Source organism: Aythya marila (assembly GCF_965140915.1).
Source record: "Aythya marila genome assembly, chromosome: 5".
Classification (NCBI taxonomy): domain Eukaryota; kingdom Metazoa; phylum Chordata; class Aves; order Anseriformes; family Anatidae; genus Aythya; species Aythya marila.
This window is the reverse complement of record NC_139046.1, coordinates 62,067,620-62,091,159: the sequence shown is the minus strand read 5'-3', so window position 1 is coordinate 62,091,159 and position 23,540 is coordinate 62,067,620. Positions and strand designations below refer to the sequence as shown.

The following is a 23,540-nucleotide window of genomic DNA, read 5'->3' as shown; positions in this document are numbered from 1 at the left end:
TAGTTTTAAATATGAAAAATGAAGGAAGTAGAAGCCTTGACAGAGAATAGTAGGAAGGGAAATTTTATTTAATAATAATTTGTTGTTGCAGGAGTGCTGGATATGCTTCCCTTTTCCTGTGGTCCATTATAGTTGATAGTGTTGCTTAATTTAGTTAATTTCTGCATCAGAAGCTCTATTTATTATGGGATTTGGGAAACACTGTCTGACTTATAGGGTATATTTTAGCACGTGGATCAGATTGTCTTGTGGACATTTTTCAAAGTAAGCATCCTTTGTATGGTTGCATGCCACTGCATGAAACTGAACTTTATGTTTGATCAGATAGTCCTAGGTATAAGCTCCAGCGAAGAGGTGATGGAACTATTATCTTTCCTCATGTTTAATGTCAATAATATTTTGCTAGAAATACCTCCTATTTAACATATGTTTAACATGTATTAAGGATGTTCCCATAGTTTATTTTTGAAACCACATAATTGTCCTGACTGGTTCCTTATTATATATATTTTTGTTTATCTCAGTGGCAAAAAGTGTTTTCTTTCACCTTTCAGTGGATATCATTACTCATCTTTCCAAAGTCTACAAGAGCTAGATTTCACATTGCAAGTCTCAGCTTCCTTCATAGTAGTAAAAAGTTTTCAAGTGCATCTTCAGAATACTTTGGGGATGTAACTCATGTGCATAGTAAAAATAACATAAAATAAAAATCGATAGAGGTCCTTTTTTTGAAAGAAATGGCTGGACACAGTAGGGCAATTGCATACATAATAATAAAACCAAACAAAAACCAAACCACCTTCTTTCTTCTCTGTTCTCGTGCTAGTCCAGCTTATAAGTTTGGCAGGTGTTAATTTTTTCTGGATAAATATTCATCAGACTTAGACTGAGGTCACAGGGCTGCTGGTGTTTCTTTAATCCTTCTGTACAGAAAGACCAACCAAATGGATTTCAGTTTGTTGTTGTTTGCTGCTTTTCTGCTGCCAAAGGTAGGAAATTAATGTAGAACAAACCTTAATAAACCAGGGGCTTGTAGTTTATTGGAGGCTGTTTGAGTGCCACAGGTCAGTGGCTAAGAAATTTATTTATGTAAGAGCGTGCATTTTCCCTTCCTTCCTTTCTCTCAATTATTCTTTGTTTTAACTGAGAAAACAATTTCGTATTCATTATGTAGGAGTCTGTGAAATTTCTGAAATGTTTTCTGTCATTATCAGAAAACTTTTAGGGGTCTTCAGGTTGAAGAAGTTTGGAACTAGTGCATTAAATTTAAAGGTTGGTAGGCAGTCTTTAAAAACAAATACAGAAAGGTGTGTTGGCTGGGCAAAGTAAAGTAACTGTAAGAATTAATTTTTACTCTTGACATTTCTATTCAGTAAATACAATTTTACAACAGTGCATATAATTCATATTCCTCTGTTTGTATTCTTAAATCCTGATAGGTTTCTAGTTTTATGACTGTTCGAATTGCATGTCGATGACAGTATAAAAATGAATGACATTTAATTTAGTACCACTGAGTTTTCATTTTCAAGAAAGATCTAAGTAAAATGCAAGAGTGTGATATATTATACTCTGGAAGATCCTCAGAGTGGTTTTCTGTAGACTTTTCCCCCCTCCAGAGAGCCAATCTTGGGAATTACGGTTGATATTTTGAACTTTTTTTGCATAAAGTAGTTAGCATGTGTTTGTGTGCACACAGCAGTGGGTGTTCCTTTTAAATTTCTTTTTATTTAATGTAAAAGAAAAATTGGTATCTTCCCAGGCAAGGTAACAAGGTATAGAATTAAGGCATGCGTTTATAAAGTAAAATTGAAACAAGACAGCAGAGCTGACATTAGTTCGTGAGAGAAAGGCATGTTTGGTTGCTCATCTTTTTCCTCTTTATTATAATGACTTCATTTGTGACTTTGCTTTAGAATGTGTCTTATTGTCATCTAAGAAATCCTTGTGTAATTTACAATTAATTTTTAATTAGTGCTGCCTGCTTTCTGTGCATTATTTACAGACACAGTAAGATCTATAATTATTGAGGTATAGAAAAAAAGTGGTAAAATTTATATAACTTTTAAAATTCAAATCTTTAGGGCATAAGTATTGGATGACAATGGTTTTGATAAGCGTGAGACAGGTACAAGGCTGGCTTTGCAGGTTAAGGTAGCCATATACATGTTCAGAGATTTCATTTTGTTAAAATGTTGGTACTGAGAATACTGAGCATTAGCACATAGAATACCAAGTGATTTTCCGCAATCATGTCTAAAGCAATTTGTCTTTTATATTTAGTAGATAAGTGGAGTTGGAAGAATGTGGAACTAGATACTATGACTTGTAAATTGATTTGTATCTAAAAGGTAAAATCAGTAAATGCTTGATTTTACGGGGGAAATATTGATGATCTAAGAATATGAATTCTGACATGCCTTTGTACAGTGGCCTCCAGTTTTCATCTGAGTATTTTTTTTATAAGAGATAGGCCAGTCCCATCTAGGCTATTAAAGAAAATGTAGAATAAAAATGCCACCTTGTGGGTGAAATAAATGATGCAGTAGGCACAGTTCAAAAGAACTAGTTTGTCAGATAGATAATGTGCATTTGTAACTTGTTGCTAGAATTTTAGCTTATGTCTTCTTACACATTTACAATTATTTGGGGGGTTTATGTTTTGCAGTTTTTCATGAAGTATCTAAGCAACTGCAGTTAGGCCATTTGGTCTTAAATGTTAAATGATGGCTAAAAATCTTAAAATGTATTTTCATTCACGGTACTAATCACCACATAATTTTGGCATCAGGTTCAATGTATTGTTCTTAAAGTACTGAAGCACAATTTTAATTCAGATGTCCTAAGCTGAATGGGCAACCAGAATTCATGGTTTTGTAGCTATTCTTTGCATGAAGACAGAATGATGATGCATTTGGCTTTCTGTGCTGGAATTCTTCTCATTACATATCCAGATTAGTGTGTTACGTGTATTTACCTGTCCTAGCTGCACATCATGGATTTCTTACAGTAGTCAGAGGAAAACCAGGGGTCTACAGACAATGGTGCCAGGGTTTTTAATCATCCCTGTCCACCAAAGAATGGGGACATCATGGTATGCAGGAGAGAGTGCTTATCCCTCAGCTTGGCCCCTGGCTCTGTGGCCTTAGTAATCTAAGTAGTAAATGTGTTTTTATTGTCATAGCTGTTTTTCTTGTGGTTTTCTGCTGCCCAAATTTCAGAGAGAAAGATATCCAGTAATATGATATACAATTCTTTTTGACTTAGTCAATGGAGAGTGAAATAAATAAAGTACTCTACATTTCCACTGGACCATAGAGTAATAGACTTGTGCCAAATAGATAATAGGGCCCTAGCTTGATGTGTTTATAATCTCAGTGCACAAAGGAAAAAAGTTCTGCATGAACACAGCACGTGATTAAGAGGGGTCTTGTGACTGCAATCCTGTTACTCCATGGAGTAGGCTAGATGTTTCCTGGAAAGAGACAGTAGTGTTTTGATTCTGGTCTTCATCTTAGAGTATTCAAAGGAGGTCTTACTGGTAGCATTCTTTCAAAACTGAGTTTAACATATTTTATTTTTTTAGATTCTTCATAGATTTTTTTTTTTCTTAGAGATTTTGTGCCTAAGACTGTATTCCATTTAAAATATATCGTGTACACCGCTGTCTATTGGAAACCAGGTTGCTAAGCTTGAAGAGCCTGTAAAGCAAAGGTCAAAAAATCAGGAAAAAAAAACTATACACATACAAAAGTGCCATTGTTAGAAGCTGCTTTCATCTGTCTCAGCTTCATGTAAAACAAATGTAGTACTTGGGTCTTTCTGCTGCTTTGCAGTATCTATGAGCAAAATCATGTGCCTTTGGCTATGGAGTCTTTCTTGCTGATTGGTCTGTACATGTAGGTTCCAGGAGAACTGATAACAAAACCTGTATAAATATCTAAGCAGGTTTCTTTTCCATGGCTAACTTTACGTCAAGTTAGGCGAAGGCTAATTTTTGTTTGCTTCCTTTAGTATGGACATCTGGAGTAATGCAGATGGGAGTTCTGCTCTGCAGTTGAGCAATTCATAGCTTGCAATTGCTTTCCCCATGGCCGGCCTCTCAGGTTATTTTATAGAGGACTGGTTTTGCTGCTAGGCAAGTGGTGGGAATAGAGCTCCTTTATTTCAGAGATGGAGAGGTAGCAGAATTCCCACCCGTTGCCACCGTGGGCTGCCGGGCAGGCTGTGGGGTCGGTATAGTGCCAGCTCTTCCCTGCGTGCCCTGAAATGCCGAGCGGGGATGAGGCTGCCTGACCTGCTTGGCTCTGGTCTCCCCTTAGGGCTGAACAGTAGTGTCATGGGTTTCTTGGCTGATGGTGACCATAAAAGGTCAGATGTTTAAACAACTCTACTGCAGCATGTTAAAAAAAAGTCCTAGTCTGAACATGTTTTAGTCTGTTCTGTTATACTTTCACTGGTTTGTGTACCATTGGGAAATAATCGCTCTAGGATCAGCCAAGGGCATAGGTAAATACTCTTGTAATAACCATTCAGATGCAGTTTTTTTGGGTATGGTTCTGCACATCTTTTAAGCATGCCATGCTCTTTGATGTATAACCCCTTAACTTATTATTACTGGGGTGTTTATGTGTATTTAAACAGTAACGTAGTGCAAGTAAATACTGTCTTATTTACTGGTTCAAAAAGATTTTACTGAGCTGTTTCTGAAGTCCTATGAGAGTGCCTTTGTTATGAAAGATTTGTCTTCTCTATTGACAGCTTAGTGTTCTGATCTTAATACTTCTTTGCCCACTATTCACAAATTACAGGGTATACAAAACATACTCTGAAACTCATTCAAACCTTTAAAACTTATTATGTCTAGGAGAGACAGATTTAAGATTACTGAGGTTTCTGGTTGAAGTACTTCAAGCAGAAATCCATACTCCATTAGGTTTTCTAACACGATGTGACCTTAATTTTCCAGGTACTTTGCACTTTAAATTAAAGATAGTATTTTAATAGTATTTAAGTCTCCCAAAGAATCTTGTAATACGTTAGGCTTAGGTTGTGAAATATTTGAACAAAAATATAAGTAATTTAGATATTTTTAATATATAGCAACATAAGGATATGCATCAAATAATAAGTTGAAATAGGTGATAAAAATTGTTTGGTGTATGTTCTAGTAAGGTTGTGTGTGTGCATACAGTCGGCCATATTTCTTGAATGAAAGTCTTTCTTTGCATTTATTTATTTTAGGCAAAGTAGTTTCCAGTGCTTTGAACTTAAGGATTTGTCTCTTACATTGCAGTGTACGTCAAATGAAAGTCTACCTAGACAAGAACCATGAGGTTGTGATCCCATCTGAGGAGATTTCAAGTTACAGAGCTGTGTTGACTTGCTGTAGAAAAAGCTGAAGAATTGTTTTAAAAATAATTATAGGAGAAGATAGGTGAGAAACTTTTGTTTTCTTGCTAATAAATGTTAAAAGGAATCTAACGTTATCAACAGGTAGTGTTGTGCCCAGCTCCATTGGATGTTAGAACTGGACCTAAGAAACTGCAGCAATGGTTTGTGGAAGCTTCTGATTTCCCTCCCTCTAATGTAATCCTTGAACAGTCAAATAGTTATGCAGTACGACAGATGTAAAGCACATCTTTTTTAAGAATCTTAAAAAAATAATAAAAAAAAGTGAGAACAACATGTAATTGAAATGTAACAGCACTTACACTGGATGTGCAATTATATATATTTAGATGCGTATTTGTACAATTTGTAAGTGTGTATCTGATGGATACCCTGGGAGTTTTTTGTCTAAAAATCATGTTTTATTCATATATACCAGAAGTGTCAATTGCTAGGTTTTCTGTAACTGTCTGCAACACTGATTGTTACTGTATACTGTAACAACTTAACATAGATTGCCTTATTTAAAGACTTCCATTACTTTGCCGGTAGAAACAAAATATTATTTAATGGCATGTCCTTTTTGCATGCTTGTGTGCTGATAACTGCCTAGCAGATTATATGAGTGTTACAATGTCAAGCAGAATTGCTTGAGATGTGTGTATTAATACTGAGGCATTTTTCAGTCACAGCTTCAGGTTGGGTATTCTAGTTACTGAGTACAGGAAGGAATTTTAAACACAACTCAGCAGGCAACGATTAATTAAATTTTGCTTGTCTGAACTGTTATATTCTTGTTCTGTTATATTCTTGTTCTTAGCTGCCAAACATTGAGATTTCCCCATGTATTTCATTAGTTGTTTCCCAGTCCCTTGGGCTTATCCGTATATCTGATATACTTCTCTGAGTTTTTCAAATGTATTGATAGTGGCTACTTAATTTGGTCTTACTGGCTGATGCAGTTTTGGTCGAGTCAGAATAAATTCCTTTAGCTGACAAGACTTTCAATTCTGATTTTCAAGCATCGCAGGCTGCCTTGGCACTTGGCGAGTGTGAATAATCACCTTGTATTCCTGCAGAACATGGAGGAGAACAATGTGAGTGCAGAATGGCAGCTAGGTATCTTGAATAAGAGCTATGAAAAATTAAGTCTCTGTGAAAAAATAAGTCCCTTTTTTGTTTATGCTTCTGGACTCCATTTTGTTAAAAGCTACTAACTTGACCTCTGCTTTGCTGAATTTTACAAACCAGTAGCTGTGAGTAATAAAGTGTATATTCACAGATATTATTTTCAGCTAGAAGGCTGCAAAGTTTGGTATCTACTAACTCAGAATAATTATGCAACCATCCTGGTACTCTGAAATGCAAAGAGAAGGGGTTTAAGAAGATGTCAGATAGAAAATTGCAGTCAAAGTATGAAAAGATTAAAAATACAAACCAAATTCAGGCGTTGGTTGTATTAAGAAAAACAAAGCTGTAGTAATGGTTGAGTTCAAAGGAAGTGAAGGGCAAAGGCAGAAATGGCTTTGCATCCTGACAGTTTGAACCAGTAATTTTGTTGTAGTCAGCTAACAAAATGAATATTAAAACAGCCTCTAATGTTTGGTTCATATGTGAGTGAATTGGTCGTTATCTCTGTGTGGGTGATAGAGACCTGAAAGGTCTTTTTGGGATATCTGAAAGTACCATGTTCATACCTTAACACATCAGTTTATGTCCAGAAGTTTTTGAAGTCGGGATTATTGCAGTCCAAATAGTCTTTACTGAGACAAGCTTCCCTCTGAATTTAGAAGGACAAATGTGTTTTCACAGCGTATTGTCACTGGGAACTATGTAAAATCACAGCCACTTCTTCTGCAGTTTGCAGAATCACGTTATCATAGAATGGTTTGGATTGGAAGGGACCTTAAAGCCCACCCAGTGCCAATCCCCTGCCTTGGGCAGGGACACCTCCCACCAGCCCAGGCTTCCCAAAGCCCCATCCAGCCTGGCCTTGAACACCTCCAGGGATGGGGCATCCACAGCTTCTCTGGGCAGCCTGTGCCAGTGCCTCACCACCCTCTGAGTGAAAAACTTCTTCCTAATGTCTGATCTAAATCTCCCCTATTTTAGTTTAAAGCCATTACTCCTTGTCGTATTACTACGCTATACTTTACAGTGTTACCTCAACTGTAATGACAGTACAGACAGAGCTACAACCTTTGGTGGTGTGGCATGATAGCGTTGTTTGTCAGTTTTAAGCAAAATCACAGTTCCATGTTCTTCACATTCCAGCCACAGATAAAAACAATCCTCGCGGTAAATACAAGGCACAATGCTAGTTTCTGACTAGCATTTTACAAGAAAAGAACCAAACTTAGTTTTTAACTCGGAAAAAATGATACAGTCTTATTCTTTTAATTGAAAGAAAGGAACCTTTGCCTGTGAAAATTAAATCCTCCACAGTTCACAGTTGCTCTTCAAACTTGTCAACCTGATAGTGAAATCGTGTAATCTGGCAAATAGCATGCCTGAAGCTTATTGTGTTTTTTGGGGCAGTGATATCAGCAGACGATGTGCTCTGTTGATTTTAATCACATTGAGTTTGATTCTGATCCCACTGACCTGGGTGTAAACACGAAGTAACATCACTGACTTCACTGGATTTGCCATCAGTGCATAAATGAAATCAGAATTTATTTCATTGCACTTACAGTTCCCCTACAGGATCTTCAGAAGTCACCAAAGAAAGAAAGGTATGGATGACTTTTTTGATCTCTTCGTGACAGCTTGCTTATTCAGATGGCACTGGTCTCTGACCAGTTGTTAACATTGTCATGTACCTCTTTGCGTGCTCACACTGAAGACTCAAGGTCGTTGCGCTAAGTGCACGTGCTAGTTGACTTGTCATTGTCTTACAGTCAGTTTGAGCTGCTGCAGCTTGTCACTAGAATCTCTCTTTATTCATGAGCTTTTGTGCTGACCTTACAGTCAATATGAAACTGGTAATACATTGTGGTGTATCTGGATGGATGGAGTGATTGGACGTGTTCTAGAGTACTTCCTGGTAAGCAGCCCTAACAAACTACTGAAATGTAGGATTAAATCCTGCAGGTTTTTTTCCCATCTCTGATGTTGTCACTGGGAATTCTGTCTCCATAGAAGGCAAGAAGATATTAGGCTTGTACAGAACAGAAACGTAGCTTGTTCACAGCAGATTTTATAGCACAGATGTCAGTGACACAGATGTGAATGTGTGCTAGTGAAGGCTTTTTCTTAACATTGAAAGCTTGCTTTCCAGACTTAGAAGCTCAAATCTCTACAGTAGACCCTTTTATAGATTGTTTTTGTTTGTTTGTTTGTTTTAATGGGATAAGACCAGTTAATTTGGTGCTGAGCCTGATGTGTTTTTTCCTCCCTTTGTTTTACTGAGTAATGAAAATTAATGGGAATCCTGTGCCTGATTGTTACCTGTGCTTCTTAAAATCTTCCATTTCAGTATTTTAAAACCTTGAATAACAGCTACAACTCTATGAACTTCAGGGATATCTTTGTTAATAACTATTAACCATTACTTGTAACTAGGAAGTATGTAGTAACTAGTTTCTGTTACTTCTGCTAATAATTTGGTCCACTGTAACTTTTATTCATCCTCTGTATAATTAAGGGGTAATACAGAAATATTAAATAAGAAAGGAGGAGCATGAAAAAAATCAAGTATGGGCTGTACTTTTACACAAACAACCAAACTGTTTAGTGTAACATGTTAATGCAGTTTAATGAACCTCTGACCTGGATTTTTCTAAGGTATGTATGCGGGAAAAGAATTGTCTATAAGCATTTCTAAAGCCCCAAAACACTGGCATATTTAGGGCTAAATCAACTAAATACTCGAAGTATTTTCACAGTCAATGCTATGTCGTGGTACTTCTAGGTGTTTACATTCTGGAAGAGAGCTTAAGATCCTTAAATTCCTGCCCTGCTTTCTAGGAATTCACCCTTCAGCTTTGTAGGTATTTACATTGTAATTTCTAGAAAACCTCATCTTCTGCTTTCCATGTATATTTCTCATTTGCTTTCTAGGATTATTTCCCATCTACTTTGTAGGAATTGTCCTGACGTTTCACAGTAACTTTCCTCCAGATGTTCCAGGAAGTGCCAGTGTGCTTTCTAGAAATTCTTTCTCATTTCCAGGAATTTTCCTGTACTTTCCAGGAATTCCCCTTGTCCCCTTTCTGGCAATTTTTCTCCTGTGTTTTTGGGATTTTCCTTGTGCTTTTGGAGAACTCTCCCTTCCAGACTGAAGTTCTCCAGTTTGCATGTCTTCTCTCTGTCCTTTGTACGAATTTACTTTGCGTGTTTTAGAAAAATTCCTTTGTGCTTTCTGGGAATTCCCCTCTGCCTTGTATGATTTTTTTCTCTGCTTTCTGTATGTTTTCTTGTATATTTTCTAAGAATTCCTCCTCTGCTTTCTAAGACATTTTCCTTTTGTTTTGTAGGAATTTTCCACATTTTTTGGGAACTACTTTTTTTTTTTTTTTTTTTTTTTTTCAGGGATTTATCATGCTTTCTTGAAATTAACCTTTCACTTCCAGATAAATACATTCTCTTCATTTAAACTGATGGTAAAAACATATTCCTTATGAATAGATAGGTATTAGCTATTAAGATCAACTGTTTTTATGTGAATGTGGAGGCCTTTAATTTTTTGCAGGAGGCTATGATTGGTTGTAGCCTTTCTAAAGATTGGTGCATGGTCAGATTTTGGGAAAACCTATGTAACATGAAAATATTTTCACTGCTTTGTTAGCTCAGTCTAGAGTAAGCTGTGTGTACGCAGAGACCGTCATCTTGCTTTTGCATGCACACGTTGCCAGCTGCACTGAGGTTCTGGCCCTGCCTTTGTATGTTCTAGGTGTCACTCTTCCATAACTAAAATCACATGAGGAGGCCACAGTATTAATTCATAGCTCTTGCAGTGCTTGTCTTCCTGTACAAATGATTTTGCATGTATTAATATTTTTACAACATTAAGCATTATAAGTGGCATTATCTTAATTTAGCAGATAAGGAAAATTGTAGCAGGAGGGTGATGTAACTTGTCAGATCCCAAAGGAAGTATTATGCCTGAGAGAAGATTTAATTTCTGACTCAGTTTAGCAGCAGATATGCCAAAAGTGGAAATGAGCAGTCAGTAAGGCTTGAAGGCCACAATTCTGTTTTTTCTTTTTTCTTTTTTTTTCCAAGTTTGGGTATTGTAGATGCTAAAAATCATAGAATTGAAATAAAAGCAGATTCAGGATGTTAGATTATGAATAGAGATATACATGGGCCAAGTAGCTCCTACCTTTCAGCACCAGAAAGTTGAAAGTGGAAATACCTAGTGTGTGACCATTCTTTATTCACAACAGACAACGTGCCTATTAGCGTATCTGCCTTGACCAGTAACATCTAAATATATCAATGGGAGCTTACATTCCCTTTGCATCCCTTACCATTGGGACTTTGATCAAAAGCACTTAAAAATACTTTTGGACTGGAAAGGAAAAATAACTTCACATTGCTTTTTGATCACATTGTCAATTCACAATAGAAAAAAAAAGGCAAGCTGCAAGTTTGATAGGGAAGTGCTTCTTGGTGCCTAAAGCTGTCACGTAACATTTTCTCCTTTGCTATTTCCCTTGTGTTACATGCATATTATACAGTCCCTGTTTATTAAAAAGAAAGGAAACATTTGTCTGCTATTTCTGTACAGCTTTTAATTGTATAAAGTATACATTTGTCATAGTTACTCAGTTAAAGTAGTTAAAGCAGAGAATTCACCGCTGGCGCATTTGAAATTTTGGATATTTATAACCAAAAGGTACCTAACAACCATACTATATACTCTGGAGTACTCACTATTCTTGCTGTATGCTGGATTCCTCTCTCAGCCACTCTGTTTCATCTATCCATAAGGCTGTCTGTTCGTGTCATGCTGTCTATTCACTATTTGATTGGTTAATTAAATCTGTTGTTATAGTTCCTAGTTAAGTGTTTAATAAAGCATTGCAAATTACTCTTAGGTGCAGACAGGTGTTGTGGTGGGGTTTGCCTGATGTCTTGCCCGTAGTACTGAAACTCAAGAGGGTCTGAGGAAAGCCATATGACCCTTAGAAGGTGATTAAAGTGTCAAGAATAAGAAGTCTTAAGCAAAAGCCAAGGTAGTATATATGTGTATATAAATATATATATATATTTATACACACACACACATATATATATTATTTTTTTCCCTACTGACAGTAATTTGATTTAAAGCAGCTGTAGATTCCTCCTTTTCTGTATTTCTTTCTTTTTTTTTTTTTTTTTTTTTTTTTGAACTAATATTTAAAAACTTGTCTATAGCACTTTCTTGTGGCTAGACACAAGCATTCACAAAGGTTTTCTGGAAAAGAAAACCTTTCTCCCTTTTCTTGTGTAGCCTTATTGATAATGTTAAAAAAAGAAGACGTCCTTCATTTTATTGATAGGTCAACAGAAGACTTTATTTCAGCATTTTTGAATGCAAAATTTTTGTACAGAAACAAAAGGTTATAAAATGCAGAATGATAACCTCTTATATATAAGAAGATCATCAAGACAATGAAAATATTTCTCCATATCATTAATTTATCTCTTCTTTGATTTAGTTATCTGATCGTCATCATGCTAAGTTTCAGAGAATCAAAGATTGTAATGTTTGTATCATATGACGGCTAAAATTTTCTGAAGTGGTAGGAAAAAGAGTACTAGTGTTGTGTCAGAATATTAAATGTAGAAATGGGGTGTTAATCACATTTCATATAAATTGCAGATTGTAGGATATCGAGTGAGATTAGAAGCTCTTTCTCATTGTACAAACACTATATCAGACAAGAGAATATACTAAAGTGGTTCTTGCCTGCATGTAAAGATTTTGTATTATTGTTTGCTACAAAGCCATCTGCCATTAAAAAGAAAAGTCCTAGATCTGTTAAGTGAGATATGGGTAGGGAGGAACCTAGGGACTTAGCCATGTACAAATGACATCAGAGCTTTTCTCTGAGGTGCTGCATCAGAGGTGCTGGAGCAGCGGAAATTTTGCAGAATGCCTACTGAAAATTTGGTCCTTGTTTTCTACAAAAACACAAGCTGTACACTCTGAAGCCAGTCTCTTCCATTTTCTTGAAATTTGGATCATTCTTCTGCCTCATTTAACAGTCTCTAAAATGCCATCTCTCCTTGTAGTCTCCAGAGGTTTAAGCCTGAATTTCTTGAAACAAGGGGCGCTGCCTTTCATGGCAGGGCCGGACAGGGGAGCAGCTTTGACAAACCTTACAAGTCAGTCAGGTTTGTACTGATTTTATAAGTGAAAGCTATCACCATCTCAAGTCAAGTAAGTCTATGTTTTTTGCCTCATATGCTTAGACAGTTATTATAGCCTAGGTTTTTCTTTCTACCTTCTTTGAATTCTCATTTTTTACCCCTGTGCTTTCAGAACTATTGCAACAATAATTAAATACAGTTACTGTGAGAGTTAGGGTTGTTTCTTTCCTCGTTTCCTGTAGTGCTGTATAAAGGAGTGGGCCTCTTGTATGTCCATAGCATTTGTAACAAGGGGAAACAATAACCCATAAGCAGGCTTTTCATTTTTTATATGTTTCTGTTTCAGAAATTGTTATAAAGCTAAAGAATGAAGGAAATTTTATTTTTGAGGTGAAATTATTGCTATAATGTTTTTTACTTAACTTATTGTTGCAAAAGTGTTACTGCTGAGCTGAACAGAGACGATATCAGGACATTATAATGACAGAATATATTATAAGTACTGACTTAACACGTGGAACCTGATATTTGCTATTAGCTGTAAGCATATGTTTTTTCTTTGGGCACTGAATTGGTTAGATGTCTTGCTTGTGTAATGTATTATAGTTTTCATTCCTAATTGCTGAAAAGTTGCATTTTTTATTTTTTCAAATGTTGGTACTCTTTTAGGCTTTTTATAAAAACCATTGATGATGCATTGAATGAAAGAGGCTTTAAGCTAAATCTATACATAGTCCAGATTTTGTAATTTTAGTATTTTAATATGTTTGTGAATGTATGTGTTTTGAAGGCTCAAGAACTGTAGTACTCTAAACACTGGCAATATTTGGGGCAGGTCAATTGTCTTTTGTTTGTGTTCATAAAATGCTGTGTTGGGCTTTTGTGTCATCAATGCAACTGGGGCACTGCTGTTATGTATATTGTCGTTACATTAAAAGAAACACTAAACTCAGAAATAACAAAACCATTATGTTGCCTCTTTATTAACATCAGCAGATGTATCTTGTAATGGAGCTGTGTGAGTACAGAGAACTTAAACAAACAAACAAAAAAAACCCCTTAGTAGTAAAGGACAGTTTACAGAAAATGGGACAAGGCACGTCAGTCTTGCTTCAGCACTAGTGTGTCTCCACAAAAAAAATAAGTTACTCTGTCTCACCCATATGTTCACTGATATCAAGTCTTCATACATTTAACAAGAGCTACTGATTGCTATTCTTATTATTTTTTTTCATAGCATAAAGATAGTCCAGTAAAGAAAAAGTAACATAGGCTATGTGAATGCTTTTTTTAGAGCTTTATTTTTCCTATAACTGCATTAACTGCTATCATATTCTTTTATTTCTTTCTGTACTGACTGTGAATAATTTTCATTAAAAAAAGCATTTTCATCCACCACAAGGAAATGTTAAAATTCTGAATAGTCCACAACAGAGGCAACTTATCCAGCCAAAAATTTAGAATAGGCAGGCTAACTACTAATAGGAATCCTTTATTTACCTTTTTTTCTTTTTTTTCCCATAGAGGTATTTAGGATTGTGAAATGGAGCTCAGTCTATTCTCCTCTGTAGTCATTGAAAAGGAAAAAAAAAATCTATTGTTTTTGAATATGCAAATGAACTGAAGGTAAAAAATATGTGTAAATTTGATAATTATACCGCTTGTTTGTTAAATTATACTGAGTAATTTACTGATTTCAAAATTGAAACAATATTAACTTTCTCCTTCTTTACAGGATTGTGCGTAGAAATGAGATTGGAGAACTTGAAATGCTCACGTGAGTCCCTGGAGTCATGTGGTGGGAGAGATTTTGGTTAGGCTTCCAGTAGTTCCAAGGAAAGTGCAGTGGAATTGCTTAAAGAAATTACTAAATCAAAAAAGTTTAAAACATTTCTGTCAGGCTATATTCTCTACAACTGGTAACAGTTTATTTCTTACTCTTTCTTGGCAGATCTTGTTCACAGAGATTTAAAAATGGAAAACATTTTAGTTAAAAGCAGTGACATCAATGAAGCAAATGAAATGAAATTAAACATGAAGGTAAGATGACAATTGTAGGTGTTCTGCTTAGAGGATTGGTTTTAATATCCAGTTATTACTGGGAGACTTGACTTTGATACCTATTAAAAGCTCTTGAAATGAGCTGCTAAATGGTGTTCTTGGGGGAAAAAAAAAAAAAAAACATTTTGGAAGCAAAGTGCCACAGCTGAAAAAGGTGTTTTTTTTTTTTTTTTTTTTTCTTTTTGTAAAATAATGTGCATTTCTAGCTCAATTAAAAAACAAAACAAAAAAAACAGAAAACAAAACAAAAAACAAAACCCCACTACTGTAAGTAATCATACTTTATTCATCCCAGTTTAAATCAGAATAGTACAAAGCTGTTGGTTACAGGGAATCAGTAGGCACTGTAAGATGTAATTAATTCTTAAATTACAAATATCGTCATTTAATGTGCCTGTTAGTAAGTTAGGAAAAAAACCCTATTTAGATTGTGCCCTTGATTGAAATACAAATATATTACAGGAATTTTTGTGTATTAATAAATATTTACTACCTAAGCACAATATACCATGTACTTGCACCTTTTTTTATTGAAAAAAAAAAAAAAAGGGTACGAAAGAATAGGAGCTATTACAATATTCCCACCCCACTTTTTTTTTTTTTTTTTTTTTTTTTTTTTTTTTTTTCCTGCTAGCAAAAAAGGGTTCAGTGGCTGAATTTTAATATCCTGGAAAGCAGAAAAACTACATTTTTGGCCAAACCTCACTTATTTCATCATGGTGTACAGCATGACTAAAATATTTTAAATAATCTTTACTTGGCCCCAGGGTTTCAATATTGCAATGCTTATGTCATGACAGTTATTTGAAACAGAGAGACTTTTAGTTTTGTCTCCTTGTGGTTAACTTTTAGAGGCAACCATAATTTGGCTCTGTTTCATTTCACTTTCATGTAAAAGTACATGGTGCTTAAAGGGATGTGGAGACAGAATGCAATAGAATTATTCCTTTGTAATTTAAACTTGAGAAAGCATTTCTCACTCATAGACATTAGTAAAAGACATGGTAAAATGAAAAGGAGCAGCAAAAAAACCCCTTTGTAATTAAAATTTTGCTCACTGTATAAGCATCTTGCTTCTAATTTCCTTGAAAGATTTTTTTGAGAGCTGGGAGAGGGTGGACACACAAATGTCTGTCCCAATTAATTCTGGTATTGTAACTGGACAAGAAGAAAAGGCTATAGTTTCCAAACATGAGTTTTCATTCTGTCTCTCCCCTGCCCTTCCCTTCAGTTAATTTGCACACACTAGCTGCTTCATACAGCATAAATTTTTTTGGGTAATCTCAAACCAAAGCAAAAGTTTCTAGTTCAGATTTTCTAGCCACTGCTTTTTGGGTGAATGTTGGAGTTGGTATTATACTTTTTCTGATTCAGACCAGCAGATCAACAAAAAGAAAATTGCCTCCAGGAAGTGAAATTATCATTTTTCATCCTCTTTTCCTTGAGGACCAGCTTGAGTGACGGTGGAAACCAGTGGAAGTCTAATGTACAAGGACAAATATATTTGTACAATATAATAATGTTGATTTCATTGGGCCAAAGCTGCTGACTTACTGAGTGACTGGCTCTGAAAAGCTGCCCCTGAAGGCAGAGGAGGAAGGTATGCTGCTTAGCTGGGTTTGCAGCCACACCAGGCATCATCTCATTCTGGTAGAGATGATAGAGGCATGTTTCCAGCCATTTGTTTTTCCTGCTGCTGTGTCCCGACAGTTGTGAGGAGGAGTGGATCCACCAAGAGCATGCTGTAGTCCTAAGTTTTGTAATTGTTCATGTTGATGTGACAGTCCAGGTTTTCACTTAGGTTCTTAACAAGCAGCACTCTGATTTATCAGCAACTTGGTTTTATTTATCTTCTAAGTTCTGTCTCTGTCCCTCCTTGCCCACAGCTATGTATGTCCCCACCATCAGTTTGCTGTAGTTTGGATTTCTGACCTGATTTTTGTTCACAGAGAAGGTAAAGTGGTCAGCAGATTTTGTCTTGTGTCCTTGGAGGATTGCTAGTCAACGTGAGCTTGAATGTCAAGAAAAAAGTGTTACACCAAAACAACAACAACAACAAAAAAAGCTTTGCTGGTGGAGCAGATTGTCCTGCAAAGTAATTACAGGATAAATATTAGTGATGGTTGGTGCAAACTTGGAAGAATAGGGGAAGAAGAGACTGAAGATCCTTATATGAAAGTTTCATTTGTATTTATTTTTTTCTGACTTCAGCATTTTCACTACAAACAGCAACTTATATCATCGACCAAAAAAAAAAAACAAAAAAAACCCCATCTTTATTTTTAGTTTTAATACTGTATTTTTTTTTTCTATTAGATGACTGACTTTGGTTTAGCTGTACAAAAGGCTGGTGGTATTAACAGCATGTTTCAGTCTGCCTGTGGCACTCCTATATACATAGCTAAGTTCAGTGCTTCATTCTTCTTAAGAGCTAAAAGAGCTAAGTCGTGCTCTGTTCCTTGCAGACCATAAAAAGTCATCGTATTTCTAAGCTTCTCCTCCTTCTTTTCTCAGAGGAATTGTCATATGAGCTAAAATTGCCTCTATTTCTAATCCCATACAATTGTGTCAGAGACACAAAGTGTCAGTGTCAGGGAAAGGTTCAGCTATAAAGAATGACAACCTTTTAGCAGAGTCCATCAAATCTTATGCCGCTTTGGTGGGATAAATTGTCCACCACTATAAGAATTTACATTATGTATGTAGTTTGCATTATATAAATGTGAACGTTAGTATTTGTTTCTGGCGTGTCCATTTTATGAAGCTGTATCTTCTATTGAGCAGTAAATTCCATAGGTTAACGTTGTGTTTGCAGGATGGTGCAACTGCTGGATTCCTGACAGATTGCTTGTGCTGTCTGTCTCTCTCTGTGGTCTGAGAGAGATCAGACCTTCTGAGGATCCAGAGGCAATAGGTTGCACCAAGGTAGGTATCGAAGTAAGGTGCAAGTTGCACCATCAAGAGGTTTTATCTTGATATAAAGAGAGAATTTTTCTATAGTGAGGACAACTGATCACTGGAACAACCTCCCCAGAGATGTGACAGAATCCCAGTCACTGGAGCTTTTCAGGATGCAGTTGGACAGGTTGCTAAATGATCTCATCTAGACTCCCCTTTTCCGTGAAAGATTGGTCCTGAGGATCTTTCAGGCCCTTCCAACCAGGACTGTTGTTTGATCTTGTGATTCTATAATTTGGGTCTGGTAGGTGAGCAGAACAGCAGCATTCTTTGTCTTCCTCCATCAGTTCAGTGAACTGGCATGTAGACAAATGGGGCTCTGAAGAGAACAAGCAATAGTTTATTTTAAATTAACTTTGGGGTATGTTTCTTCCTTCTCTTGCTATTATGGACGTTCAAAACCTCAAAGTCTTAATTGATAAAGAACTTTAATAGTATTTAAGGTTGTCCTATTCTTTAATCCCCTCTTGGAAGGTTCATGGATACTTCAAGCCCAGATAAATTTGGCAGCAGACATTATTGACCAAAGAATCTCAAAACAAGTGCACATGATTTTTGCAGAGATACCACTGGTAGCCAGAGGTAATCAGAGATCTGAAGAGACATTTTTAACAGAAGGTAGCTAATTCATTTCATGTTTCCTTCTGCAAAGGGAAGATAGAAGAACTCCATGCAGGAAAAAGAGGTACAACTGTTGCAAAACAGCTGAGGACTGCTGCCACTCGCCACTTGGGTCAGCCAATGGAGGTGATACTTGCTCCACTCACTATCTGGTTCATAAAGGAAATAAATGAGCAGGTCCCTACAATGAGGACAAACTGTTCCAGCTGATCATACCACTTCAGAGTGCAAGCAGTGATATGCTGTGTCATGCAAGGAGTGACTTTGTAATCCATACCTACAGGCTGCATGAAATTAACTCTGTCTACTACAAAAAAAGGAAAGCAGCAGTTAAGCATTATTTAGAGCAGATCTTGCATGTTACCATAGAGGAGTCCAGGTTCTTGTATTGGTTTGGGTCCCAATGATACTCCTTGGTGATGCTGTACTGTTCATTGATGATGATGTAAGGTGCTTCTTTTCTGTTTTGTTTTGTTTTGTTTTGTTTTTCTTCTGTTTTTCTTTGCCCTTTTCTTATCTGCTCCTTTAACCTATCAGGTATTCATTGCAATCTCTTAGGTGATATGCACAACTAACTTATTGTCTCATGAGCTTTATCATGACCTCTATGCAAGCAACTGCCACTTTGCATTTTCATTCTACATGTTGTTGTCTTCAAAGTGCCGTAGTCTACCTTACATTATTGCAAAGTTAAGTTTGGTGCAGGTAACACGGTCCTTTGTTATAAGGTCAACTTCTCCTCTATTACTGCCTGGTTTTGAAGCCGACAGTGCTACCTGAGCCATCCCTGCTTACATAAAGTTGATTTGTAACTTCTGACGTGCTGCAGAAACTTTCAGGAACGTCCATCTAAACAATTAGATTAAATTACAGAAGAGTCTTTTTCTTAGAAAGTTTCCATATAAACGCTGTCTCTTCTAGTATATGACACTGATTATTATCTGATGTTCAACAAGTGTTGAAAAAGACATTAAAGAAGGTAGTTGGGACATATATAACCCATCCAAAAGGCATGTTTTTCAGGTGTGGGTTTTTTTTCTACTTAAACCATGAATGCTTTGTATTCAATAATATAAAGCTTTAACCCCTCTCTGATCTATACTGCACACTATAATACATTTCACTCCATTATCTGATATATTTTTTTTAATTCTATGATTTTTTTTTCCTCCATGGTATATACCAGCAATGCATTTCACAGCTTGCTTAGAACAGACTGAAGCAAGAAAGAAATCTTCTTTGGCAGAAGATAATTAGTCCTCCTGACATTTTGATTGATGAAATACTAGCAGTGTTAAATACTTCTTTAAGTGAGTGGGTTGCATGGGATGAAATTACTTTCCGATTTACTAATCATGACAGAAACATAGAGTCTCAACACTGGAAGGGACCTTGAGTCACTTGATTTATTTCTCTGTCCAAAGAAAGAAGCAGCTATACTTGAGACATTTCTGATGAATATTTGTGTAAAGTGTACTTTAAGACCTCCAGTAATAGAGACTCCCTAATCTTCCCAGGCGGTCAATTCTGATGCTTCATTATCCTCCTAGAAATTTTTCCTCCTGTCTGCCCTGAACCTTCAGTTTGACAGTCAGCTTAAACTTACACCTACAGGCCACGATCTAATCACTTTTTTCATTATAAGTTTTCAGTTGACTCACCTGCAGCCACATAATTGCTAGAGCTGACCTAAGGGAGGTGGTGGGAGCCTGTGAGTGGGGCCGAGGAAAAGGGTGGAACAGCACTTTGTATTTTTAGACTATTATTTCTCACCCTATCCATCATGGATATGAAGAACAGGTAGCCACCTTCTTTCTTTCAGCAATCTGCTATTACACTTCTCCCTCCATCTGATGTTCTTTAGACTGAAAACCTTGAATTTCCATAGTCCTTTCCTGCATTTCTGATCTTTGTGATTTACCTGCCATCCTCCATTTGGTAGCTATTATGTTAAAAAGGGGTGTCCTAAATTGAGCACATCTGTTTGAAGCCTCGCCAGTGCTGGGCTGAGTGGAAGGACTGTTTTGTATGTAATGCAGGCCTTTTGCTTGTGTACGAAACACAGGTGATGACTGTCTTTTTGCAATTTATTTAAGGACCCACATAAAAGAATAAGAGGAAAGTGCTGGGAATCAGACAGCTGGCCTATTTTTCATCCAGCATGTTTCAATAAACTTCTAAGACAGAAGAGAGGGAGGAGTGTTGGCCTTCGTCTCCCTCAGTAAGGACAGGTGTATGCAAAGAGGGCTTCTACCAGAGTGGCTGTTCTACACTAAACCTGCCTCACAGAGCCCTTCTCAGGTTAGCCCAGAACTGTTAACTCCTCCTCAGCTTGTGATTCACTACAGTCCTGGAACTGTTGCCTAACCAACTGCTCTCCATGTATTTGCATTCTGAGCTTGTCTTTCAATATACTTACAGTCATTCATGGCTTGATGTTGTCTTCAGATTTAATAAGCTTGTTCTCTCTTGGATCTTCCAGGTCATCAGTTACGAAGGTATCTTGTCTAGGACAGACACCTACAAAACATGCCTTTGATGCAGCCTTCCACTTTGACAATGAACAAATAATAGCTACTGAGAAACACTTTTACAAGCATGTATGCATTATTGCTGTGATATTTTCATGCAAGCAGTATGAAACAATGAAAAAAAGTTGCATGAAACGGTATCAAAAGCCCTACTAAAAGCAAGAGAGATGATGATACTCAGTGATCCTCCTCTAACCCTGAAGCCTGTCAACTTATGCTATAAGGAGATTTGTTGCTGACAAGTGCATAATGGCTTACTTATCTCTTTGTTTTCTTCTAGATGCTTATTATTTCCAGTATTTTCCTGGGAATTAAAACTAATGGGATGCATCTGTAATTCTTTGATGCCAGCATTTCCACCTTGTTACAGACAGATACCATGATTACCTTTTTCAGTTTTCAAGCGCTTCACCCGCCTTCTGCAAAGTTCTTGAAACACTAATAGCTTTGAAAAGTCTTGTCAGTTTTTATAGTACTCTGGAATGAATTTTATCGGTTACAGCTGATTTTAAAATTTCCAACCAAAGTACTTGGTAACCTTTTGCTTCTCTGTAAAAGACTGAGGTCTTGCCCCTTTGTCACTGATATTGATTGTGCTATCCCCTGCTTGCAGTTGACATTTTGGTCAAGATTGATGTTAAAAGACATTAAATACATTTGCCTTCTGAGCATCATCTATCAGTAGCATTCTGGGTTGAATACAATAGCAGCCCCTTTATTCATTGTCTTCCTACTACTCATATAGTTAAGAGATTGTTTCAGTTTTTAGCTATATTCCTTGCCAGTTGCTCCTCATTTTTACTTTCTGATTTTGCCCTGCTGTCTTTATTTCCCTGTTGTTCTTGTTTGTATTTCTTGTATGCTCCATCCTTGTGATTGAGACTTGTGGAAATACATGGTTTAACCAGACTGGTTTATTAATAGTAAGTCATAGCAGTTCCCCAGTTCGGTCATTTTATTTTGGATATGTTATCTATATATATGGATATAAACTTAAACACTTGTAAATTTTCCTGTGATGTTAATAATATGAAGTACTGTTGGTTTAAAATATTTTCAAAACACTTAATTGCAAATGAGATGACCCAAATGTAAGTAGGTTTTGGCCAGTTTGGAAGTATTAATGGTAAAAATTTCTTTTAAAGTCTTGTTTTACCAGCTGTGGTATTATCAAATCATTCAGTTAACCTATTTTTAATTCTTTAACATAAGAAGTAGATACCTAAAGCTTGGTATCTACCTAAATCATGAAAAACTGAAATGACAACTAACCTAGCTTTTTGGTGTGGTGGGATAGCACCAAATAAAATAGTCTCTGCCATCTGCTCTTCTGTTGCATGAAGGTTTTATTTTCTCTTCCTTCATAGGGCTAAATATATCATCTCCAGTGATTCTTGAATTGAAGACCATCGTTCTTGCTTTGAACTCATGACCACATCTCCCATGACGTAACAGATAAAAATATGGCCCCAAAGCAGCATTTTTTTGAGTAGCTGAAACAAAATTAAGTGATTAGTGAATAGACTATAATTAGTGAATTTTTTTATAGATCCATTTGAATATTTTTAGAGTATTTTGGCATTGATTTTGTTTATTGTATGATGTATTCTAGCCAATGTGCAAACAGAGGCTGTTCTGTCTTGCAAAAACCCTGTGTTCTTTTGTTCTACTCTTACTTCTGGGAGAAGAAAAAGTTTGTATGGTATCTTGCAGTACTTAAGTCAGCATTTTAAGAATGCCCCTTTAATAACTTACTGTGGGGAAAAACAATGCTAAGTTTAATCATACAGCTAATGTCACAATGTCACCACCTCCTTAACAGCTAAATGATAAAAGTGAGGACACATCAGCATGAATTGTTAAGGTCTGTACATTATTCATTTAAACATCTGCTGTTGGTTCCTCTTTACATATGGGAATAAATTATACCACATCAGCACATTCTTCATTCTTTGTGTTTAAGCATTTAAAAGTTTTTTTTTGTATTATTAATATTATTTTTTCTGCTTGGTTGGCAGCCCTTGAAGTTATCAGTGCCCAGGACTACAGTCAACAGTGTGACGTTTAGAGCACAGGTGTCATTATGTACATGCTGTAAATAGATTTTAAAGTCATATAAAATGTACAGAGCCATTTATAATACAAGCACTTACAATTTTGCTTTGAAATAAAAAGTAAACCTTTGTGCCAAAGCCTAGTAAAAGACCAAATTCTCTAATTGCTTGTATGTAAACATTACAAATTTCTATGCAAAAGAAAGTAAAACCTACAGCTCAGTGTTAAAATTTGAGTCTTTTATTTATGAAACAATTTATAATCCTGAAATAACATAATATTACAGAATATGACAGTGTAACTAGAACTAGCTGAGAGTCTACGCTTGTCTTTTTCATATGCTGGCTGGAGGTGTATGTGAGAAATAAGTTATTGATTTACAGATTATTGGTCAAATCCTCAAGTGGATTGCACAAACCATGCAATCAGGGGAAGGGCTTTTCTTCTCCACATCTGCCTGTGATAACTCTGTAACCAAGATGCTCAAGGGCTGCCAGGTCTCCTTGTACAGGCTATTTGGGTCCTCTGAATGTTTGTCAGTCTGCTGTTATTAGAGGAAGAAATGAAATTTTACATTTGTAGGGGTACACACAATTTTTTATTGAAGTCTTTCAAAAT

At 36.2% G+C, this 23,540-nt stretch overlaps 1 protein-coding gene across 1 annotated transcript; it reads left to right on the top strand.

Annotated features, from left to right (window-relative positions):
* Positions 1-7,944: 7,944 nt before the first annotated feature.
* On the top strand, positions 7,945-22,965 carry STK33 (serine/threonine kinase 33; the record flags this gene model as incomplete). Its single annotated transcript, XM_082761383.1, is given in 6 exon segments — positions 7,945-8,012; positions 13,760-13,836; positions 14,648-14,736; positions 17,074-17,167; positions 22,886-22,932; positions 22,936-22,965. Coding segments are annotated over 6 exon segments (405 nt in total).
* Positions 22,966-23,540: the final 575 nt, after the last annotated feature.